The sequence below is a fragment of the Bacidia gigantensis genome, assembly GCF_019456465.1.
Source record: "Bacidia gigantensis strain McMullin 20006 chromosome Unknown contig_231, whole genome shotgun sequence".
Classification (NCBI taxonomy): domain Eukaryota; kingdom Fungi; phylum Ascomycota; class Lecanoromycetes; order Lecanorales; family Ramalinaceae; genus Bacidia; species Bacidia gigantensis.
This window is the reverse complement of record NW_025408598.1, coordinates 654,712-677,720: the sequence shown is the minus strand read 5'-3', so window position 1 is coordinate 677,720 and position 23,009 is coordinate 654,712. Positions and strand designations below refer to the sequence as shown.

General features: G+C 50.2%; 7 protein-coding genes across 7 annotated transcripts; 5 read left to right on the top strand and 2 right to left on the bottom strand.

The window, feature by feature from the left end:
• Positions 1 to 663: 663 nt before the first annotated feature.
• Positions 664 to 3,267, top strand: KY384_004214 (uncharacterized protein; the record flags this gene model as incomplete). Its single annotated transcript, XM_044812720.1, has 1 exon — positions 664 to 3,267. The coding sequence occupies one exon, from the start codon at positions 664 to 666 to the stop codon at positions 3,265 to 3,267; it is 2,604 nt and encodes an 867-aa protein (XP_044670140.1).
• A 1,519-nt stretch (positions 3,268 to 4,786) lies between these two features.
• On the top strand, positions 4,787 to 8,746 carry KY384_004213 (uncharacterized protein; the record flags this gene model as incomplete). Its single annotated transcript, XM_044812719.1, has 1 exon — positions 4,787 to 8,746. The coding sequence occupies one exon, from the start codon at positions 4,787 to 4,789 to the stop codon at positions 8,744 to 8,746; it is 3,960 nt and encodes a 1,319-aa protein (XP_044670139.1).
• A 409-nt stretch (positions 8,747 to 9,155) lies between these two features.
• On the top strand, positions 9,156 to 9,674 carry KY384_004212 (uncharacterized protein; the record flags this gene model as incomplete). Its single annotated transcript, XM_044812718.1, has 2 exons — positions 9,156 to 9,479; positions 9,630 to 9,674. The coding sequence occupies 2 exons, from the start codon at positions 9,156 to 9,158 to the stop codon at positions 9,672 to 9,674; spliced, it is 369 nt and encodes a 122-aa protein (XP_044670138.1).
• Positions 9,675 to 10,221: 547 nt separating this feature from the next.
• KY384_004211 (uncharacterized protein) lies at positions 10,222 to 14,142 on the top strand (the record flags this gene model as incomplete). The annotated part of the gene is made up of 3 exons (XM_044812717.1): positions 10,222 to 11,225; positions 11,633 to 13,934; positions 14,113 to 14,142. 3 exons carry the CDS (start codon positions 10,222 to 10,224, stop codon positions 14,140 to 14,142), a joined length of 3,336 nt encoding a protein of 1,111 aa, XP_044670137.1.
• A 1,625-nt stretch (positions 14,143 to 15,767) lies between these two features.
• KY384_004210 (uncharacterized protein) lies at positions 15,768 to 17,292 on the top strand (the record flags this gene model as incomplete). Its single annotated transcript, XM_044812716.1, is given in 4 exon segments — positions 15,768 to 15,904; positions 15,923 to 16,233; positions 16,462 to 16,826; positions 16,891 to 17,292. The coding sequence occupies 4 exon segments, from the start codon at positions 15,768 to 15,770 to the stop codon at positions 17,290 to 17,292; spliced, it is 1,215 nt and encodes a 404-aa protein (XP_044670136.1).
• A 532-nt stretch (positions 17,293 to 17,824) lies between these two features.
• KY384_004209 (uncharacterized protein) lies at positions 17,825 to 19,097 on the bottom strand (the record flags this gene model as incomplete). Its single annotated transcript, XM_044812715.1, has 2 exons — positions 17,825 to 18,401; positions 18,463 to 19,097. The coding sequence occupies 2 exons, from the start codon at positions 19,095 to 19,097 to the stop codon at positions 17,825 to 17,827; spliced, it is 1,212 nt and encodes a 403-aa protein (XP_044670135.1).
• Positions 19,098 to 20,861: 1,764 nt separating this feature from the next.
• Positions 20,862 to 22,588, bottom strand: KY384_004208 (uncharacterized protein; the record flags this gene model as incomplete). The annotated part of the gene is made up of 3 exons (XM_044812714.1): positions 20,862 to 22,330; positions 22,380 to 22,410; positions 22,544 to 22,588. The coding sequence occupies 3 exons, from the start codon at positions 22,586 to 22,588 to the stop codon at positions 20,862 to 20,864; spliced, it is 1,545 nt and encodes a 514-aa protein (XP_044670134.1).
• Positions 22,589 to 23,009: the final 421 nt, after the last annotated feature.

Here is a 23,009-nt window from a genome sequence, read left to right as displayed (position 1 = left end):
CACACCAGCAGTAACGAACGAATGTGTGTTCTTCTTTGGACAACGCCAATGCAGTCTCCCCAATCCAACCTGCTATACTATTCTTGGTTTCGGTGGACTGCGGGAGCAAATCTGCGTTTGCCGGGGAGCGATCAAGGTCAGGACTCAGGATATTGGCTCCTCGTACCGTATCACTTCCTTCTGGTCTCGTGTGTGGCATCGTCTTTTGGGTATCGCATTTTTTGGAGCTGAGTCTAAGATACTGTCCGTCATTTGGTTCGTTCTTTTGATCGTTGCGCTTGTCACCACGTGTCAGCGTCAATCTCATTCGTCATTCGCCTGAGCAATCAGGCTCTGTGCACCTTGTACCACCAGTCGCCAGCAGCGGCAATACACTTTACAGCCCATCAGATCAGGCTCTGTCCAACCCAAGCCCAAGTTGATATTTTCAGCACATTCGTAGACGCCTTATTCCCAACCGTGAATCACACTGCCCTTGCGCCTAGATTGAACATTGTACAAAATGGACTTGACTGCAGACTCAGCCCATCTTGATTTTGCTTTGTCGAAACAGCATCACTGCGCTCATTACGAAGCTGACGCTCTCACCATAATACACGGTTTCTTTCTTGTATTGAAAAAAGCTCAGTCTTACGTCCCTAATGCATAGAAAACTTGCCCAAGATGCCCAAAGATCCAAAATACGAATATGTGCGCGTACGTACCCGGAAAGACAAAGAAAAGGACCGAGATGGAGACACTCGAAGCGTTGCAGGAAGCAGCGTCACGACAATTCGAGACAGAAGACACCGTAATTCTTTCACTTCCCAGCCCAGCTCCTCAGGCGATACGGTAGCACCAACCGCAGCTAGCTCATGTCAAGATGTACCCCTTGAGCAACTTCCGGCTTTGCCTGAGACAGAAGAGAGCGAGAGTGCTTCAAATGGCACTTCACCTATCCTCCGGACGACATCGAACATCTCTAACCCCACTTCCATCAGCTCTCCGTTCTCCATCGAGACGCCGGCGACACTTCAGCCATATTTAGAGGAATCCAAAGAAGAATCAGTACTCACTATGGACGCATCCAGACAAGTTGCTAAAGGTACAGAATGGATTGGCCCACGTCCAGACGGGCAGCACCAGAGTGAAGTCGCAGACTCTATGACACCTAAACCAAGGGCAGGCACCGACCCTTTTGCTTCCTACTCCGAAAACACTATGAAAGAAGGTCTCGGGAGCCGTATTGACACGAACAAGATTTCCGAGGGCCATCACGTTCTCGACAAGCCAAGAAAGTCTTCTCCTGATGAGACTGATAAAATATACTCCTGGGCTAAAGGGAGCGACGGCGCCAGACAGTATTTCCACATCTCACAAATGGGTAACCCTTTTCTTCCTCCAGGAAGTAGTCTCGATAGCGCCCTGATGCTTCAACCGACCAGCGACTCGTATTCTCACCAAACACCGAGCTCTACACTTTCACCTCCTTCACCTCCGCCACGAAACAACCCAGAGCTGCAAACACATTCAACGACCAATATTCAACCGCCGGCCGCAAAGGTGCACCGACACTTGGCAAGGCTTGAGGATCCTCCACAAAGACTTCCAAGTCCTGTGATATCTGATGTGAGCCGGACATTTACATTTCCATCACCAATGGCGTCGGTGCAACCACCTGCGCCTCAACAGCAACACCCTTATTCAAATACTATGTCACATCTGGTGTATCCACCAGGGCTAGATCATCCTGCGAATTTGCTTCACCGCATCGAGAATGCCTTGCCTGATATCAGTGCTTTGATCGGCCTATATCAGAATACTTGCAGCCATCTGGCCGCTAGAGACCAACATATCAGTGATTTGGCAGCTCAGAAGGCCGCACAAGCAGAGCGCTTGAATGACAGGATAGGCAGATTGTCAGACCGCATTGAGTCGATGTTGAAGGATCAAGCGGCCCAAGTCAACAAGCTCAAGAGCGAGATAGCTCACGGAGAAGACAAGTACAGGAAAATGCAAAGCAGCTGTGTCAAGGAGCGACAGCTCAAAGAGGAAGCAAGAACGACAAATGCAAATCTGAAAAAGCGCTATGAAGAGATGCAACAGAAGCATCGTGAAGCGCTAGAGAGTTTGCAACATAAATTTGCCGAGGAGAAAGCCTTGCTGGTCAAAGACCATACCTTCCACAAAGAGCAATTGATGGAGGAAGTTCGAAGCACAGCTCGGTTAGCGGATGAGACATTAGTGGCCAAAGTCACTGGTCTGGAACGTATGCATGATCTCGAGAGAAAGTCCCAAGAGGATCGATGGTCACGTCGCATGCACGACCTTGAATGCGATCGATCGAATTCGGAAGCCGCCGTCGCCTTGAAGAGGAAAGAGGTTGAAGAAATACGCCAAGAATCTCACAAGTCAACAGAGGCCTGGATCACAGAGCGCGAAGCCATAAAGAAGGCAGAAGCGGACCAGAGACGGATCACAGCCGCCCAATATCAGAAGGAGAAGGATAACATGCGAACCTCGATAGAAACTGTCGTTGCGCAACAAAGAGCAGAGATACAAGAATTGAACGCCAAATATCGCGATGAAATAGATGAACTGCGTCAAGTACTAGCTGGCACCCATGAACATTACAAGTCTGAGATTCAAGCCGCCACAGACGCTTTTCGCAATGAGAAAGAGGTTTACCGGAAAGCAACCGAAGACGCCTCCTCGCGCCAGATTTTGGACATGCAGGATAAGGCCCGGGATCTACAAAAGGAGAAGGATAGTCTACAGAGGTTGCAACGGAGCCCACAGTCACAACGATCTGACGAATTGCAAGAGTCAATCCCTAAACTGCAGAAGGAGAAGGATCCTGTACCTCAGCCTCGAGGGCCCTCGCAAAGCCGACGCTCTTCTGAAATAGATAGACATCGCGAGAACCTAGAGCAGCCACAGAGGGAGACTCTAGCCAAAATGCCTTCCCGAGGTCATTCGCGCACAAGACAGCAGGAAGACTGTCACGATAAGAGCGGCAGAACACTCAATGACGGTGATGTTTCTTCAAGTAAATGTTTCAACGACAAAGCTCGAGTAACGAAGGCTAGGGGTGAAGAATGCGTGCAGTCACGGTCTTCGACCCCAGCGCCCAAAGAAGACCGAGCGAAAGCGAACAGGGCCAGCGTGATGTATGGGAGCAGTACAAATGCTAAGGCCAAAAGCTCGTCTGCTGAAGCGCATTCTAAGGGTGGCCAGTACAAAGCCGAGAATGGCCAACGCGGCCAGGGCGAAAGGCGGACATCTTAAGGCATTACCGCTTCAGCTTCAACATCTGCTTATCGTTCTTCAGTGGAGTGTCGTAATCAGAAGCATGTGTATTGACAGGCCTTACAGATAGAAAGGAGGACAAAGAGAACGATGATTTTGAAGGATGATTCTTCCGGGTAGTGAGAGGCGTTGACGGGTCAAGAGCGGTTTCATGGAGATTGGACAGGGGAGAGTTTCCTTGCTTTGCTTTTACTACGAGATACCCTGATGAGCAAGCAATATTTCACATCCCAAGGATACCATTCATATTGTAGTCATGAAATGTCTCGTACGATACTGATTCAACGTTTCATTTGTGCGTGGCTGTGCATCGTCAGCGCTTAGAGCGTCAAAATGGGAAGCTCGTCCACACGACATGCACAGTATGTGGTACGGTCGATCCCATTTCGTGTACCATCAGCTTCGCATGCCTTGACCCAGGCGTGACGTGAGACGAGTGTGATCGGCCGTCGCATCCCTAGAGTTGAACCTGATGCAGTCCATTTGGCGTAGGATACCAACGCAATGGTGGAGACAGGTGGAAGTTATCTAGCTCAGGCTGACTGCGGAAATCAGCCCTGACGGCTCGACCTGATCCTTGCAGCCAGCACGTCAGGTCCGCCAGGCTCCCCTGGATTTCCGATGCGCCTCGGAGCCTCCTAAGAGACAGCTAAAAGGCAGCTAATTTCTAGAGCATTACAGCATCCACACGCGAGACGATCCACTAACCCACTAACCCACGCTGGGTTATCGGCGCACCGCCTCGCTGAATGCCCGCTGCCCCTCGGACGGTCTGCCTCAGCCCAAACCGTCCACGGCCCATCATCACCAGCAATCACCGCCAATAGCGTCAAGTGGAGCTTCGAACTTCCTGAGACATTTTGATTCTCGTCGACTGAGGTTGTGAGATCCCAAAACTCCGTCATCTGAGGATCACAACAACTGAAGCGTCTTTCTCTTGTGCTTGAAACCCTTCTATCTCCTGTGTTCCTGTCTGAATCATCCTATTCCTCTGTTGTTCGACCCCACATGTGGCCGTCCCATTCTTGATAGCTTTCCGACGCCGAAACCGCTCTGGAGTGTGGCTGTTTGCCCTACTGACGACTCGATTCCCCGAGAGAGTAATAAAACCAGCGCGCGCCGCTATCTTCATACCCACGTGGTCTCCGCACCCTCTTCGTTACGAGCGACAAGAATACTCGACAGTAGAGGCCACCCTCTACAAGTATTCCTCTCGCCTTCTGACCTCATACCTGGTCGCAGTCACATGCATTAGGTTGTTTGGCTGGGATCCAACCTCCGCAAGCTCTGTGAAGACAGGGTATCTCCAGGCCTCTTGTCACTGCCAACAAAAAAGCATTCGAGGTGCATGCATTGGGAAACAAGTGGCGAACACACGTGACCTTATTGGTGAGTAGAACTATGACTGGGGTGTCAGCAATCTGAACTATCGAAGGCCTGCAATACTCACACTTGGCTAGATAGTCTTACCACCAAATCCAAGAAACAAATTTCCTCCATGCCTAGCCAACAAACACATCCTGTGGGCTTCAACAATCAGATCTCTTACGATCCCTTCTTTCCTTCGAATGATAGTGAAGAAAATCTTCTTCCGGTGCTCAGCGACTATTCCTCTGTCCCTCAGTCCTTCTACTCGCCTACACCAGAGCGCAGTCAGAATCCAAGTGAGGGAAGATCTACCAGGTCGCCGAGCGCCCCTCAGCGCGACTTGACTCCTAACAAAGTCCCACTAAACGGATATCACGGCTCATCGTCGCCCAATTCGAATGCTGAATTCGACTCTGGGAATGACGATTACGACTTTCTAAGTCCTAATCCCTATCGGTCTGAGAACGATTATAGCGTATCAAGTGAACACACAGCAACACCGGAGAATGCTGGCTTTTATCTCGAAGATCATTTCGGCGCCTTAGATCAAGCTCGCCAGAGTCATTTCCAGGATCTTAGTTCCAATCAGGACAATTCTGCATCAGCCTATACACGATCGAACCTCATCCACCGCCTCTCTTCCGGAGCAGCCACCAAAGCTTCTTCACACCTAATGAGTCCTGTGTTGACCGATCCTGCCGGCACATCTACCAGGGACGGCACTTCAACCCCGCCAACAGTGGGTGTTCAGGTCAAAGAAGAGCCCATCCACAACATCCACATGAATACAATTCATCAAATTGGTCAACACGAGCATTTTCAGCGGACACCACCCACAACAGACAGCTCGAAGACCACAAGTCCTAATATGCCTAGCTCAATTCCGGATATTGCTCGTGCTGCAAGTCCTGTCATTCGAGTCGATCAATATGCCAGGGGCGACTCACCCGCTCGCCAAATCAACCAAGACAGCCATGTGAAGAGAAGGCATCGAGGTAGCTTCTCTTCCCATCTATCAGTGCATGATGAGCCAGATGATGCGGAAGGCGACGAGGAACGCTTCAATGACAGAAGACCACTGGATCCTATTGCTCGCTCGAACTTGAGAGGAGCGCCTGTGCAGAACCTAAAAGACCAGGAAGATGCAGCTTCGCGCGCATTGAAAAACGCAGATGTGGAAGACTGGCTTGATCATAGTGCTCCTGTTAGCGACGCTGAGGATGGTCTTCCACCAATGCGACCAAGAGAGATTGGTCGGCGACGAAGAGCTAAAAGCGCTGGAGCCCAGAAATTGTCCCACGCAAATCTAGAATCTCTCGAGACGACACCTGTGGACACGCATATACCTGGTCCAGGAGTTCTCGTTGACGAGAGTAGTGGGGAAGAGGATGACTCTGATTCCGGGCCCCCAAGCATTGACGACTCTCCCATTCCAACCCCCACCAAAGGCATGAATGAGTTGCCCGGGGAAGCGAGGCCCGGCGTATATGATGAGTTACCAAACCAGCCATCACTATATCGAGCAACGTTATGGCAGGATAGCATCCATGACTCCTCGGATCCGGGTGTGAAAATGCAACCAATGTCGTCTAACGAAGCAATTGTGAGGTTCCAGCAACGAGCTGCCGATGTAGAGACAATGTCGCGTGTTGCGACCTGGGGAACGAGAAGAAGAAGCGAATCAGACTTGCATAGCTTGTTCCGTTGCTTTACCCTGAACAGCGAAAAGGATGACGGTCCAGAAACATCAGACAAGAAGAAACGTGATAGAAGTGGGAGCATTTTGCACCGACTTGTACCAAAGCGGAACGCAACCCTTAAGCGCAAAGAGAGCGAGAAAGCGAAGCAAGCTACTGCCACCAGGCCTACTGTTGGGGATCATTCGAGGACGGATAGTGGCGATAGTCGTCACGGTAGTCTAGCCGTTCCACGTTCTACACCTGCAGGTCTCAAGAGAATGGGTAGTCTAGGAAAGCGACCAAGATCACCTCGAATTGACACAGGCAGCGCGGTGGCTGCTATGGCCGGCCAGATTGCGTCGATGGGCAGCAGCGGACCACTCAGTGCCACCGGCGTATCATCGCCTCCTGGACAAAGAGGGAATCATAAGGCTGCAATGAAACGCTCAGCGAGCCGGAGCGAGCTCAACAATGGCTTGTCCCTTGCTACAGTAACCAACGACCCCGGAATTGCCGATCTCTTGACTAAACAGGGTGGTCCCCCAATGCCAACATTGGCTGCACCAAAAACAGAGGATCTAGATCATACTGTCGGCTTCGAGGAAGATGAGGAAGACGAAACTCTCGAGGATGAAGGCATCACTATGGATCTCTCAATCAAAGCCGATCCTATTGTACCAACCTTGGAGGGCTTCCGAATAAACATCCGTCATCTAAACCCTCGCTTGCCTCCCTTCATGTTTGATCGAGTTGCCCAGGAACAACTACGACGATACAAGAAATTACTTGACTTCAAAGTCAAGCACGTTCAAGCTATTAGCAGTGGCAAATGCTCCTCGGGAAAGCATTGTACTGAACTTGGCGGTGAACCCACGTATCTACCGTCTAAACTGACCCGGGAACCAGAGATGTCTCAAGCAGGCTTCTCTGTCTCCGGAATTGGTCCTTCAGAGGACGACGTCAATGCCCTCGCAGAAGGCTTTGTGACGCCCGCCCAGTTTCCGCCTGGGGTTCCCATGCCACCCGTGAAACGCTTACCCGCTGAATTCGAATGTTCTCTCTGTTTCCGCGTCAAGAAATTCAACAAACCATCAGATTGGTCGAAACATGTCCATGAAGACGTTCAGCCTTTCACTTGTACTTTCCCAACTTGCGCAGAGCCAAAGTCATTCAAGCGCAAAGCCGATTGGGTCAGACATGAAAATGAAAGGCACCGACAATTAGAATGGTGGCAATGCAACATCAATGAATGCACCCACCGATGCTACCGCAAAGACAATTTTGTTCAACATCTGGTTCGCGAGCACAAATTGCCGGAACCGAAGTATAAGACGGTGAAAGCTGGAAAGCCTGCGGTTCGAGGACCTTCAGCTCACAAGGCCAAATTTCCTAAGCCGAGCAGTGTCCGAGACGGCGAACCGCAAAATGAAACCGATCAAGTCTGGAAGATGGTCGAAGATTGTCGGCACGAAACACGTAAAAACCCACGCGAGGAAGCTTGCAAGTTCTGCGGAAATATCTGCAATAGCTGGAAGAAATTGACCGTTCACCTCGCGAAGCATATGGAGCAAGTCAGCATGCCCGTTTTGAGCATCGTAAAGCAGAAGGATGTCACTCCAGAGACTATTATTAGTCCAATCGAGCAGTCTCGCATTACATCACAGCCTACGAGCATGTCACCTATCTCTCAAGGTGGCCCCCAGTCGCCATTCCACGCACCAGGCGTAGTGACAGATAACATGCCAGCTGGCTTTGCACCACTGGCTTCTCAATCAAATTACCAGTTGGAGGGCCATTACCAGCGAGCATCTCCAAGCACTTACCCTCCCCCGGCTCGCCAACAACAATTGGCTGCTGCCTATGCTCAAGGCCGTGAGACGATTCCCACCATACCAGATTACGGTCACTATGGCGCTTCTGCCCCTTCATTCAATCCGATGAGCACCCCAAGGGCTTACGACTCTCAACCGACATCGAGCCCAAGCGAGATGTATAGCGTTCAAGCACTGTCGTCCCAGCATCGCTCATCGCCCTACCAAGACCGGGCTGCTTTCCGTTATTCACCTCAACATGAGCCGCCATATGCCAACAATTCCGCTGAGAATTCTGCTTTTCAATTTGGCGGGGCATTGCCCGCATCATTGCAAGACCCTTCTAACCCTCCGAGAACCTATGCACAGCCAAATCCATCCTCAAACATGTATTCGCAGCAGATTAGACACATGAACACAGCAGCAGCCGATCCCAACTTCCAGCAGTCGCAAGCGCAACAGCATTTCCAGGGTCACATTGGCACCCCCAATATAGGATACAGCATCGATCAGATACAAGGACTCACGACGACGACGAGTGACAGCGGAATGAACGTTTATGGCCAGCCGATGGTCAACGGGACGTTTGGTTATCGCTGAGGATCTGAGTCACTCCCTCTCTCCTTTTCGCGCTTATGATTATATGAAATGTAAGGAAGGAAAAATCTACTCATGATGATGAATTTGCAGCGCATATATATACCCAACGTTTGTACGCATGTATGATCAAAACCTGGTAGATCTTATGAAAAACAATTGGTTTGCCATCATCTTCGCAATTTGTCGTTCCGTGTTTAGGAAAGGATGGCACAATGTCAGTCTTATGATAGCGACAGAAGGTAATGAGAATATCTTTGGTGGCTAGAATGCAGTACGAGCCTATTGCAATCAAGCTCGTGCTCGAGGCCGCCAGCCTCTGTGGCAGTCCTGTTGCTGCCATCCAGCAGTGCTGCTGTGGTGACGCCCAACAAGGTGAAGGATGCATGACGCAATAAGTCTGCAAGCAGCCATGGAGCAGTTTGACGCAGGCATGCGGACAGCCGATGAATATCGTGGAGTGACAGACGGCCAGCTCAGCAAAGGACGGGCAGACCAGCAAGTCGGAAAAGGGCATGCGGGTGATTGGCCGCCAATTGTTATATGGGTACTGACAAGACAGACCGTGGCTGAGGCGGCAGCAGACCGAGAGTACAAACGTAACAGTCCTCAGGATCTCCTTCTGGGCGTAGTGAAGGCTAAGCGAAGCGAATGGATGCCATACTCCTGCACCGTCTCACCGAACATGCCAGACTTGTCATGGCCCCCATCCCGGCATGTGCAGACCGATGAACCAGTCAAAGGAGGGAGACGGTGCCAGATCACGCTATTCCTTTAGGCCTGCTTAGGCTTCAATCTTACTTCGTATCACGGTGCAATACGTCCATGAGGAGTGCCTGAATATGCATCATTGCAGTAATATGCGTGTATTTTACGCAAGACCCAGGGACAGCCATTGTATTCTACCTGCGGTGTCCGTCACGGTGTCTAGAGTCTCATTGATCACCTGGCGATCCCGTCCCTGCCATCTGCGCCGTTCACGCTTCACTTTATTTGTCTGTTTGATCACCCTTGACCTCACGCGATAATAGCCTTGTGCGTCTCATCGTCTTTCTCCAATGCTCGCTGCTTTCACGTCACTGTTAACATACGGGAACTTGCAGAATCCAGCCCACGTCCTCTCAGTCATGCGCACTCTAAGTGATCCGGCTCCGCTTATCGGATGTAGTACGGCTTCAACAGCAAGTGATTCAGAGACTGCATACCGAACAGCTCTCCAGCACAGAGCCATGAGTATATGAACATCTCTCACGTTTTGCAAAAATGTCTTCTTTTCTCTTCTTGAATGCTACATGTACCCAACTCTTTGAGACTCGTGTTTTGTCATCAATCTGGTGTGCTCTCTCGCTACAAGCAAGAGGCCTCATCAGGCAATCAGTGTTAGCCTACAAAGTCACAATTTGATACCAAGCCACTCCATAAAGTATTCTACTCTTTCGAGCTTGCTTCTGTTGTCAATCACTGCCTAACCACCCACGATGCAACCCCGCAAACGGCCCTACGTTGAACAGCAAGACGCTGATGCGGTATGGACAAGCCCACAGAGCGATACTTTGAATAGACTGATGGATTTTGTCCAGGACCTCTATCGGCCCCAGCCACCGAAACCCAAACGACGCCTGCAGCAGTCCGCGGATTTTTCTTGCTCGGTTCCTTCTACTTACAGTGGATGGCCTGAGGAGGACCTTCAACCAGCTATAGGCAATTTCACGCCGCAACCTGCTACCATGGCTCCGTCATGTATGCATCTGGTCGGAGCCCTGAACAGCGAGGATTATCTTAGCACGACTGAGTCACACAAGCACGATAGTGACATTGACAGAATCTTCGCTCCACTTTCTGCACCAGACGGATACAATAATTCGCAAGTAATTGAAAAGATTGACCAGATGAACCAGGATCTCCTACCAATGCAAAGTCACCTTAGTCAGACAATAGAGCCAAGGCCTCGCTTTACCAATGAGCCATGGCCATCGTTCGATACAAGTCAGATGCAGCCACCGCCGATGCGATGTCTCTCCAATTCACAAATTCCAAATTCCTTGAGCTATAGTCAAGTGCCAAACAGCGTCAGCACGCAGGTCTGTCGTGCAAGTCACCCGACAAACATGATTTTAGCCGGGAAAGAATTCTCGGAAGGTGCATTACCACTCGACTCAGGTTACGGATCCAATGTCGTCAGTCCATTGACACCATCAGTTCTCAGTAGCCATGGTGATCCGACATGTCCATCGAACTTCAGCAAAGATTTCGGCAACCAGCCGCTAGATTGTCAAAGCCTGACCAACGGCTTTGATGGATTAGATGTCACTTCTCAGGCCTTCGAATCATTGCACTTCGATTTCTTTGCGGAAACTAGTGGACAATTTGGATCTAAGGCTTCCTCGAATTTTCTCCAGGTAGATCAGAAAATCCCTGAAGGCCCTCCGTGGATTTGCGATATGTGCGAGATAGGGCAACTCAAGAACAAGTCAGAATACAAGTAAGCATAACAAGATGTAAGTGGTATTCAACGTCCTGACGACATGTTTTTGTCACCTAGGAAGCATATGCTGCGGCATAATAAACCGTTCAAGTGTGACTTTGTTGGCTGCAACAAGATAGACGGATTCAGCACTCGCAACGATCTTGATCGCCATCGAAAATCTCTTCACAAAGTCGCTCCTCGCTCAGGTACCGATAAAACCTACAGGTGTTCGGCCCCAAAGTGTGGCAAACCACTCAAAATTTGGCCACGGGCGGATAATTTCAAGCAGCATTGCTCACGCATTCACAAAGACATGGATCAGGAGAAATTGATTAGCGAATCGTTAGTTCCCTGCGAGCAATTCGGTTATGAAATCAAGGATTGAGATGTTGGGTGGGCGACGGGCTGATTTGTAAGTGTAGGGTGTATCAAACGCCAGAGCAGCTGGAAGATGCCGTCGTATCGCAACCAGATGACTCTACGAATTTGGACGCACTTGCCAGCGATGTTCATTCTTCTTCGTCTTCTTCGTTCAATAATCTATTATCCAGTACTTTGAAACATGATTCTTCTTCATCCCTTGACGCTCCTGCCTCTTCGTTGATTCAGCACCAGATAGTAAATCTTCAAGACGTTCTAAGTAAAGTACACAAGCCAAATCCTGAGCAGGCTTCTCAGAACCGGAATGAATTGCGAGCTTTACACCCGCCTAATCATCTGCCTCTCAGTAAGTACCAAATCCACACCAGGCATACCCAACCCGCTATAAGTCATCCCATGTCAAGTTTCCTCATTGAGCAGGATCCGATCATCACGAATTCGGATCCTAATGCCAACAAGGGACCCCGATCAGTTCTTCTCAAAAGCTCAAATCCACCATTGACATGTGCTGGAAAGTCAATCCGAAGTCAGGATAGTACAAAAGCAGTGCCTTCCTTGGCAAATCCAATTCAGAACCTCACCAAAGGCTGTGAAAGTCAAGATACGAAGCGCGTATTGCCCAGTCATAAGTCTTCCGATGTAACGACTGACTCCTCAACTTCGCCGGTTGATATGGTTAAAACCCATCCACTCATTGCACAAGAAGCTAGGAGGATGGCTCGCATACTCTATGCCCCTGGCCTGCTCCTGAGTGTTCAAAACTCAAGTTCACAAAAGGTAGAGGCCTATATTCGAGCATCTCTACATCGTTCCTTTCTAGAAATTTTAGTGCAAGATCGTAGCAAGCGTTTGAACCCTTGTCTAAAAGTCGATAAGGGTAAGGTCGTGCCGCCAGATCGAAGCCAGTGTCCGATATGCTTCAAGGTCAACAAAACGCGCTCAGATTTGAGGTATGTCAAAACTCCCCTTCTTACTTTATGCTTTGAACACACTCACGACATCTCCAACGTGCTCTTGATATTGAGATTGGAGGATAGGAAACATATGCAGCGACACGATCGACCGTATACTTGCACAGCGCACGAATCACATGTGTCACACGAAATGTGCACAAAGACATTTGGAAGTAAGAGTGATTGGAAGAGACATGAAAGGACAATGCATGAAGATGTCAGCTTAATGGAGGCTTGGTGGTGTTTCTTACCCCACAGACCTCCTGCTGCTATATCTGATTCAACAGAGAAATGTGATGAGGGAGGGAACGAGCGCGGGAGGAGGGTCGAGACTCACAAAGACTCGAGTACTGCTGCAAAGAATAAAGACGACATATCTGAGAAGCCTCCTTCCGAGACGCGATGTCAAGATAGGAAACCTGAGCAGAAGTCTTCAGCCTCCTCGGAGGGTAATCGCTGTACTGAACCCGGTATTCCAAACGCCGAGGTGTGCCAACACACATTTTATTCGAAGGATGAATTCTACGAACACCTCATTGATGTACACAGTTTTGAGAAACCGGTCCCCCCACTAGATTGGCCACCAGATCCCTCGTACAAGTCATCTAGTAGGAATTCACCTGCGGCAGCGTCCTTTCCCACAGATTATCGATCACCCTCTCCCTCACGAGCTCAGCATACCCCGACGCCACCTCCAAGACCTGAGTATCCCCCTGAATTTAAGCAAGCTAAGACAAAATGCAAGGAAGCTAAACGCAAGGCTCATATTGGCCATAATGGAATCGACGGGTTTTGGTGCGGATATTGCAACACAGTCATTCACATTGATAGGCAACTACGAGGCCCACCAGCATGGGAAGCACGATACCGTCATATTGATGAAATGCACTTTCGACAGAAGGGGAAGGGCCCCCAAGAAGATGCGTTGAGGCGAAATGGTAGTAAGGGCTTTGCGTGGGTTGTGCTGGGTGTTGGGAAGACCAAAGGTAAACTCCTACAAGAGGAGGCGGAAAAGCTGAGGAGAAGACGGGAAACGGGGAACGTTTCGGACGAGGGGGAAGACAAGGAGCTCGACGATGAAGAAAGAGAAGAGTCTAGGATAGATCATTCTCTCGAGAGCGATCATGACGCGCAAGAGGTCAACGAAGCTGCCTTGCAGCCTATGGCGACCTCTCAGTCAGAGAACGGGACAAGTTCTCCTAGTCGCCTCTCAAAAGCAACGCGAGAGGCGGATATGGACACAGATGAATATGATTTCGACGAAGATATCCTTGATGCGAGTAAGGAAGCCACCCGCAGTGTCAACAGTGACACTGTCTGCCCTAGGGCTTCGCCGCCGAACGTTATCAGCGAAACAAACCCCAAAAAGTACTGGCGACAGTGGACATGTGTATGTACTTCCTTCCTTCTCAGTGCCAAGCTTGAGCTCCCTTCCAGCTCTTCTTTCTTCTGGCTAAAATTGCGTAGTGCAGGTGCCAGTCAGGTCCTTGGTCAGGAAAGGGACACGACAGGTGCCCTGGCACCGCAAGTGGTTGTGACCACAAAAGGTGCGTTGTATGTGTCTACAGTCGCTAATGGCATTGAAGCTCCAAGATTGAACATCTTGCAAAACCCGGAAACTGTGTCATCCTTCTCGCTTCGCCGGTGTCGTCCTGCCATTCCTGGACTGAAGAGAATCATCAACGAGCGCTGCCTAGGCGGCGCAGACGGCCGGACTAATTGATGTCGGGATTGGTATAAATTTCCAATATGAATATAATAAGAAAGGGTGACTGGCCCGTCGCTCGAGGGGATGGTGTACCGTCAGCCTTTGAGAAACGATTGCCCAGAGATTGAAGATTACTGAAATATGATGTTTAGAAACGGCAGTACATGATATATCGAATTCATAGGATGTGATGTAATGAGGGTCACTTTCCCAATGCGTAACATATTTAACCAAATACGTAAAAATGGGAGGAAGCTGGAGCTCGGGTATGGCTGACAAAGCCATCGTTCTTCCTTTCCATCCGACCCACGTTGTGCCCACCAATCCTTCATCTTCATCTAATTCCAATGTCCTGTAGAGCAAGAGGTGAACCTGCAAGGAGGTGATCCTAACCCCAGCCATATGCTCCAAGACTTTGCTGTAGGATGGAAAACGACTACCTATAACGCTCCTGATATAGACAGGGGCTTATCGTTCATCGATTGCGAGAAGTGTACGTAAACGGCTGCATTCACTGAGTGTCGTAGAGTACTTCACAGGTTGCATACTGACTCTCAATTGAGAAAAAGATTAAGCGCCTACATTAGCCAACAACAAGACGTCAGTAACTGCTGCAGTTGACAAAGTCTTTCTAAGCTCAAGCTCGGAAATACCATTCGAGACATACTGGAGCCTGAATTGTGGGGGTTCGGGATTGCAAGACACAGAACCGCCTCTCTTCTATGGCTTCAATTCCAGCGTCAAATCCTACTGCTCATCGCTAGAGGAGTCTGCATACTCTAGTTTCAATGCTGCTCAGACCTCCATTGGGTTGAAGCCTCAGTGGACGGCAACAAAGATTCCGCCGTGCGGCTATTTTGCGTGCGTCATTGATTATGGGACAGCGTAAGTCGAGACCTGATCATGGCCTCTCAGTCGCTGAACAGGTTTGAAAATCCTTGAGAGGTATTTGCTAATCCTATGGCTCGCCTAGGCAAGTCTTGTACCGACTCCGGCCCCATCACCTGCAGTCGCGACTCTTATTGATTCATATGGATTTGTCTTGTAAGTTCTCGTGCTGATTGATTTTCCATGGAATAAGAAAATATTGATAGTCGTTGTGAAAAGCTCTTCACCTTCGGCATACGTAGTCTACCACGATGTGTCAGCTCGCGGTGCCTGCGGACTCGTTGGAAAGACTTATGCTGACATGACCCTCTCGTATGCCCCATGGAGAGCTTAAAAGCTTTCGTGGAGTGGAACAGCTGCGAATGTTGGCGAGATTAATAGCGCCAATTTTCCTCTCAACTTCGCAGATTTCAACAACAATTGTACGGCTACTACGCCTAGAGCATTTCCATCATTTGCGCCATGTTAGGTGAGGAGCTCACAACCATTACCTTTCGAGAGCCTAGCCCCGAAATGCTTGAGCACCGTTCAAAGAGTTCAAGCGCAATTTCTATACGTTCAGCGACATTGTCACCCTTGGCTTGCTTTCCCAGACAAGCTCAAAGCCGTTGATCCAGCTGGGTCGACATGTATGCGGGATTCAAGGCAAATGATCTGCATGGCAGTAACAGACCAAAAGAGAACACTCCTAACAAGGACGTACCGGCAAAGGGTGCGAGTGCACGATTCCAGGCAGAAGAGATACCCGAAAACGATTCGCCTGCGTAAAATCCTACCCCTAGCAACGTGAAAGTGAATGATTCAGCTGCCAAGAATAATAGAGAGAATAGTGATCTGCCTTCTCAGCCTCCTACGCCTGAAAAATCAGACGGCAATCACATTGCCAATAGTGAAGAACTATCAGCGAGTGATTTACCTGATTCAAACAGGGCAGATCTGCTCGTAAACAATGATGCGACTGATAGTGTCCCAACAAGCTACGCATCGGAAAAGGACCCCAGTAACAATAAGAATCTAGGCAAAAGTCCAGTTGCTGATCTGTCACGAGCCGATTCGTCTTCCCAGCAACTATCAAGTAGAGAATCAGTCAACAGTGATTAAAAGACCAATGATGAGAAGGCAGGAAACCCCATTGCTGGAAATGCTAAAGCCGCTCCCAATCCTGGTGTTGATTCCAGGGGTCCTAATCCCTCTAGCCAGCAGCCTGACAAGGCTTCCCCACAAGCTGATGCTCCCCACCAAGCAACCGTAGTGGTCACAGCGCCAAACGGGCGACCATGACACTGGAAACATCATCCGACTCCCCCATCCCAAATAGCAGACAAAGCAGGCAGCGCCGTTGACACACCTCCAGAAACAAGCGTAGCGGCACTGATAGCCGGCACAACGATCCTGCTCAACGTCGGCGCTGTCAGTATCGCTGGCTATCAGGTGTCGCTTGAAAGCCCATCTGAGGTCGAAGGAATTGAGCACGGGAAATCTCAGCAACAGAAATCGCCAGTCCTCGTGATTGACGGCCTGAGACACACGCTTCCTCAGTTCCCTCCAATTTCGCCTTCGGTATTAGAAAGCTCTCTCGTGCCCGTCATCACAGCAGCAGGTGGCGACATCTTCTCTGCGTCCGGCAACGATAAGGTCATCGTCGATGACAAGATGATGCTCTCGCGCAACGGCGCCCCTATCGCGGTAGGAGTCAGTCCAGCTGGTCTCGGGCGGGCTTAATGTTGGAGGCTCGACGATTGCACTCCAGCCCACGAATGCGGTTGTCATCACAGCAGTAGGCGGACATGGACTCGCTGTTGACTATGAAGGCACTGTGGTTGTTGACGGCAACACGACACTTTCGAGTGGTGGAGCTGTGCTTACTGTCGTCAGCACGCCTATGAGGCCGGTCTCAGGTAGACTAGAGGTAGGCGAGTCGACGTTGTCGCTGCAGTGGATGGGTGATTTTGGGTTGGGCTTTGTGACTGTGGCGACGAAATCCGACGAGGTGAGTCGCGTGCCCGGTTCTATGAGGCCGAATGGGACTAGCAAGGCTGGAGGAGTGGTAGGCCAGAGTCTAGTGGCTCTTGAGGGGAAAGGGTGGCGTGTGAAGGTGTGGAATCAGGTGAGCTGGCTGGCAACAATGGTGATGGTACTACTCCTCATATAGCATTAATTTAGATAGTTTGTATATACAGAGATATGTGAATCTTGATGTTTCTAGGATTAGATGTCAGCGATATCGCAACGCTCGTATGAGACAAAGCTCACAATCCTTCGAATACTATCACGATGATTCCTAGGCAGATCAAGAGCTGCCATCTAGATTAGGAGCTCCCAAATTAGTCTGGAAAGGCCCTTGCTCCGAGTTTCTTGAATTGAAAAGACGTCTCGAGACCTATTCATACATGCGAGTGCTGGTGGCAGAAAGGATGCGGAAGGGCCCTTCGCTTCTCCTCTCTTTCATGGCAAGGATCCTTCGTTTTCCGCAAGGATCTTGTGCTCTCCTGTATGAAATTCTGTGAGGTGACTAGGTTGTGCTTCTCACGTACACGAAAAGTAACCCTTGAAGACTGAGGCTGCTGAGCATGTCATGTTGCTTGATATAGCGTCGCGATACTCTGTCGTTCAGCGTGAGATCGTCGACCCGAAGAAACGGCTTTGAATAGCGCCTACGCCTCCACAACTTCTGTCCAAGAAAACTAAGGAGGGGCCGGCTCATCGTGAATGACGACGGCAACAACGACACAAATATCATCAACTTTTCCACCATGCCAGTCCTCATGGGGATAGAATCTTTGAACCTCCTTTGCGAAAGGTCCGTCCCTCTTGTGATCGACACTAGCGGCCTTTGCTTCCCCAACAATGTTGACAGCTAGCGTAGACTGTAGACTATTCTCCACTTGCACGGCAATGCCTCCATCTTTTGCAAGATCATAAATCTTGTCAGATACCTCCGTGCCTTTGTCGCCATTGACCCAGGCTTGGAAACCCGTCATCTGCCGGCTCACGATCTTTAGTAGGTCGGTAGGATTAAGATTGTCCCAAACTCCGTCTGTGGCGAAGACAAGTACGTCACCGTGCCGGACTTCATGCGTCGAGATGCCGGCGTCCTTTGGCAAATCGTGGAGGGGACCGCCGCCGAAGGCTTTGGAGAGGGCGAGGACTCGAGGCGGGACGATGGAGAGCTGATAGGGTGTGTTGAAGGCGTGGGTTTGAGGGTTGGAATAATAGTTGACGGCATTGAGCCGGAGCTGGACAAAGCCCGAGTCACCTAAACTGGATAAAGACCGTCAGAGCAGCTCCTTTTCACCCATCGCCTTGTCAAGGCCTCACTTACTTCGCAACGGTCAGGTTGCCATCTCCTCGACCCACAGCCACACAAGCCGTGCTACCGCCTCCCTCAACCACCTTGTCGGCCACAATGCCCGCATATGCCTTCTCCAGAAGCTCTCTTGGGCCCAATTTCTTCACCTCCGCTTCCCCTCCTGCCACACCCACCATCTCCGCGCCCCTCGCCATCCACTGACACAGCCCATGCGAAAAGTGCGCTGAATCGAACCCCGAGTCAGACCATCCGCCTACTCCGTCCGCCACGCCAAACGCAGTACTACTACTGTTTCCGATCTTGCTGACGAAGAAGGCGTCTTGACCGCTGCTTGGCCGTCCGGTGAAGGCCCCTTCCAGGAGCTCAAGATCAGAATTGTGGGAGTAGAGGTCAGTCTTTGGGTTGAAACGGCGGCCTTTTCCGGAGAAAGAGGCGGCAATGCGGTAGGAAAATGTTGGGCTGCTGGAGGAGGAGAGGCGGGCTTGAGTCAGCGAACGGCGGAAGAGGGTTGGGTTGGGCGATGAGGGAAGCGTGGAGGGGCATTGAGGACGGAGGTCTTGGTGGGAGAATAGAGGAGCATGTCTGCATGCTGTACATTGTAGTACTGGTGATATGCCGAGGATGCTGAGGGTCTGCAGTGTTCGCATCATGTGCAACAGGTGTTCGGGAAAGACGAGGGTCAAGAGGGTATCATCTTGGCTGCCTGCTTGTTTGATTTGCCACGACTCAGGTATTCAATGCTTCAATTGGCCCATTGTAGCGTATATTCGCCGTCAATTTATGCAAAGAAGGCGCAGCAATGGCAAATTGTTCTGCAGTTTGTCGAGGAAATCTTTGCAGCTCTCTTTGTTAAACAATACGCGCTAATGAGTGCGCGTAAGTCTAGGACCGGGATACGTAGTAGTAGGACTAGACCTAGCATGGATTGTACTCTAAGTCATTGGGGGTTCATCTCTCGTCTAGCCACAAAATATATCACTGAAGAATAGGGAACATATTGCGTAGGGTGAAGATACTGATTTTTAGGTATGTAGGTAGTGTGATAGTAATAGCCTGAATTGCAAGTATTGAATGTTTTCCATCTCTGCTTCGAAGCAAAAAGGCGCCCTCAATTGAACCAAGCAATCTAGCCCTTCCAAATTAAAAAGAATACTGCTGATGGAGAATCATGCTGTACTTGAGGTCAGTGTGGTGTTGACCTCGATCCAATCTTTGGTGAAGTCATCCTGCCTGAAAATGCATTTCTGCCTTCCTTGTTGTACAGTTCACCTATGTTGATGCTATGATAATGGTGGCCACGGTGATCGCCCTAGACCTTAATACTGGGGAGACAAGCATAGCCTTGAACTGATGTAGGCTCTATAGCAGTGATAGTAGTGGTGTGGTGAACTACCTGTCATAGTAGAAATGATAAGCATCCTCGAAATATCATCCACAGACCCTACGTTGAATAATCACAAGATGCTCGCCAAAATTTGAGCCGCATGAGTGCAAAACGGAGTACTTACGATGTTCCCTTTGACATCATGCTGAACACCGTCAGACCTAACGACTTCGGCCGCTGGCAAGATGCGAGGAGCCACTGGGATCACAGTCGAGCATCCATGGCAGTCGACGGTCGCAACTCCAGTGGTGGTTGTACTCGTGTAGACAGTTGAAGTAGGACCTGCTTAGATATTGAGTGGTCCGAGCACAGCCCAGGGGCAAGATACAGATGGCTCGTTTTGAGCGGTAGCACCACTGGTGAAGGCTAGAGCAGCAGAAGCCACGAGGACCAGGAGTTTGTTCATCATGAGAGAAGAGCGGACAAGGTTTGATCAAAAGAATGCAATCCGATAGAATGAATGGTAAGCTTGAGCGATGGTATTCAAAGGGTTGCAGAGAGTGTGATGGTAAGAAGAAGATATTTCAAGCCGTGTGGGTGTAAATGATCACGCGTAGAGGAAATGCCGTAATTAACCGTGGTGGTACAAGGTTGTATAATTTGCCATCACATTGGATGATGAAAGAGGTGGCAACAATGACACACCTGGTGAGATCATGTAAAGTGTTGGGTGGGGTATCCATCTCCAGCTGTTTTCTGGCGTTTGGTAGGTTTGTAAGGCACATAAAACATCCTAGAGCCCCGTGTGCGGCTTCAATATGCCAAGCCCCACGAGTGTCATGGCACAGCTGAGGGTTTCCATTCAGGCTTGCGACCTTTCCAAATACCGAATTCTCTTTTGAGGAGTGTTGTTACCTTCTAGTCATAATCAGGTGCTGTTGGCAGCAGAGTCAGCATGCTTGCGCACCTTTCATCTCTACTAGACTTAGGACCGCGTCAGAGTCTCACCTTAGGAAAGCGCACACTGTTCCATGCAGCACGGGCAGGCGTCGGTTTGAACAATTTCATCCGTGACTGCCACTTTGAATCAGACACTCTCCCCGTCATCGCGACCCCACAGCTTCACAGTCCGATCATGACCACAGCTGGCAATCCACCTGGCATCGCGGGTAACATCCACGCCCAGAACGTTCCCAGAATGCCCGCTGAGTGTCTTCTCAAGAGCCCAATCGTCGGCGGAGAAGACCTTGACGTTCTTGTCAAAGCCACCAGAAATGAAGAACGTGCCTGTCTTTTTAGGCTGAACCTCTCCCTTCTCATCTCTCGCGGGAGGTAGCATACAGTCCTCGCCCTTGAACCATCTCAAGTCCGTTACGCCGCCCCTGTTCGCCCCAATGACACCGGCTTCACGCACTAACCGCAAATCCCAGCATCGGGCAAAACCGTCACCAGAACCAGATAGAATTCGATGGCCATCATAGTTCCAGTCTAAGGCGTAGATGTCTTTGATATGCTTGTCTAATATCATCACAGTGCGACCAGTCCGTAGATCCCAGATTCTCCCAATGCTATCCAGCCCTGCGCTAGCAAGGAGGCTGCCGTCTGTGTTAAAGCTAAGGGCGTATACCTCGCGTGAGTGGCCTTCTTGGAGGAGAAGTTCTGTAGCTGTGTTTACGTCCCAGAGACGCCATGTAGTATCAAATGAAGCGGAAGCCAAGTATTGACCTGACGGATGGAAGTCGACACGACAGACCCGGCCCGTGTGCCCAGAAAGAGTCGAGATGGGGGTGTCTTGAGCAAGATTCCAGAGATGAATGCTGCCCTCTCCACCACCAGTGGCTAGGTTGACAGATTCCGGTGACACCCTAGTGCCAGGTAACGTAGCATTTGGATACCATGAAACACCGCCGACCCTGTCCGTGTGGCCTCGTAAGACTCGTTCGTCATCAAGATTTGGGACACTGAGGAGCCTGACCCCGCCGGACCAATTGCCTGCTGCAATGGTCTCTCCACTGGGCGAAAAGCGGACTAAGCTCACAGGCCGATCTCCGGCGATTTGAGTGCCAAAGAGCTCGAAATCGGCAAGTCGCTCTTTGATGGCTTTACGATGCTTGATGTGGGTGCGCAGAGGGATGGTTGACTCTATAGTCTGATTTGCTATCCGCGCCTTTGCTTGAGGCAGCGAATATCGTGCGATGGCCCTTCGGGCTTCGCAAAGCTCACTCATTCCCTCAGTATAGAACTCTTCATCTTGGTCCCCTTGCCCAGTGTCGTCCTGCGTCATTTCTTGCATTTGTAGATCCCCACCCCCTCCCGCTTCCTCTGCTTGCTGGGTAAGCAACTCTCTCAACCTATCTCGTCTGTCGCCGGGTCCCTCGCCGAAAAGCGTGATGGGCTGACCCATCGAACGCAGCTGCTGGCGGACACGGCCATCATCTGTAGGTACTGCAATAGCAGCTGCTCTTCGTTTCCTCTCAAACTGCGATATGATTGCCGAAGCTTTCTCTGGCGCTATGCCAGCAGCATTGGCTGGTACAAAGTGGTCATGATCGACAGCTGTGATTTATTTAGCTCGATCGCCAGTTGAAGCACAACGCAATCTCACGTATGTTAGCCAAGTCCACGCCATCTTCATCCTGTTGTACACGATATATCTATCAGCCATCATCAAACGGCCTTTTTCTGACACTAGTTTTCCAAACAGCCCGGCAGACACTCTAGAACGAGATATGAATCATTTGAAGCAATGCAGGGGCAGGGACTGCTTACATCAGGGGCACCCTCCTCCACATACGCTCTTCGCGAAGGGTGCATCATAATGGGCAAAAGCACTCAATGTTGGCCAATACAATCAGCTGGGGTAGAATAGAAGTCAAGGATACGAAACTGACCTTCAGCGCGGCTTCAACCTAGAGGCAGCCACTAGCTCCAGCCTGCCCCTCGTGCACCATTATTAACCCTTTCTACATTATTCTTGATATCCACATGTCGATAGAGAACCCTAGATCAGATCTTACAATTTGAACTCCACAATTTGAGACTTAAAGCAAGATCTGAAAGTGGTGTCTATCTTCGCCCTAATGGATTTGGATGGTTCCTTCTACATGCGTTAGAAATCTCCGCGTTCTGCGGGATGCTGTAGGGCACGTTGTGACATTCTGTCTGTCTCAAGGATATCAGCAACACCAGGACCTACATGCTTTATACGAGAACCGAGTGTATGTCTCGGTGCGAT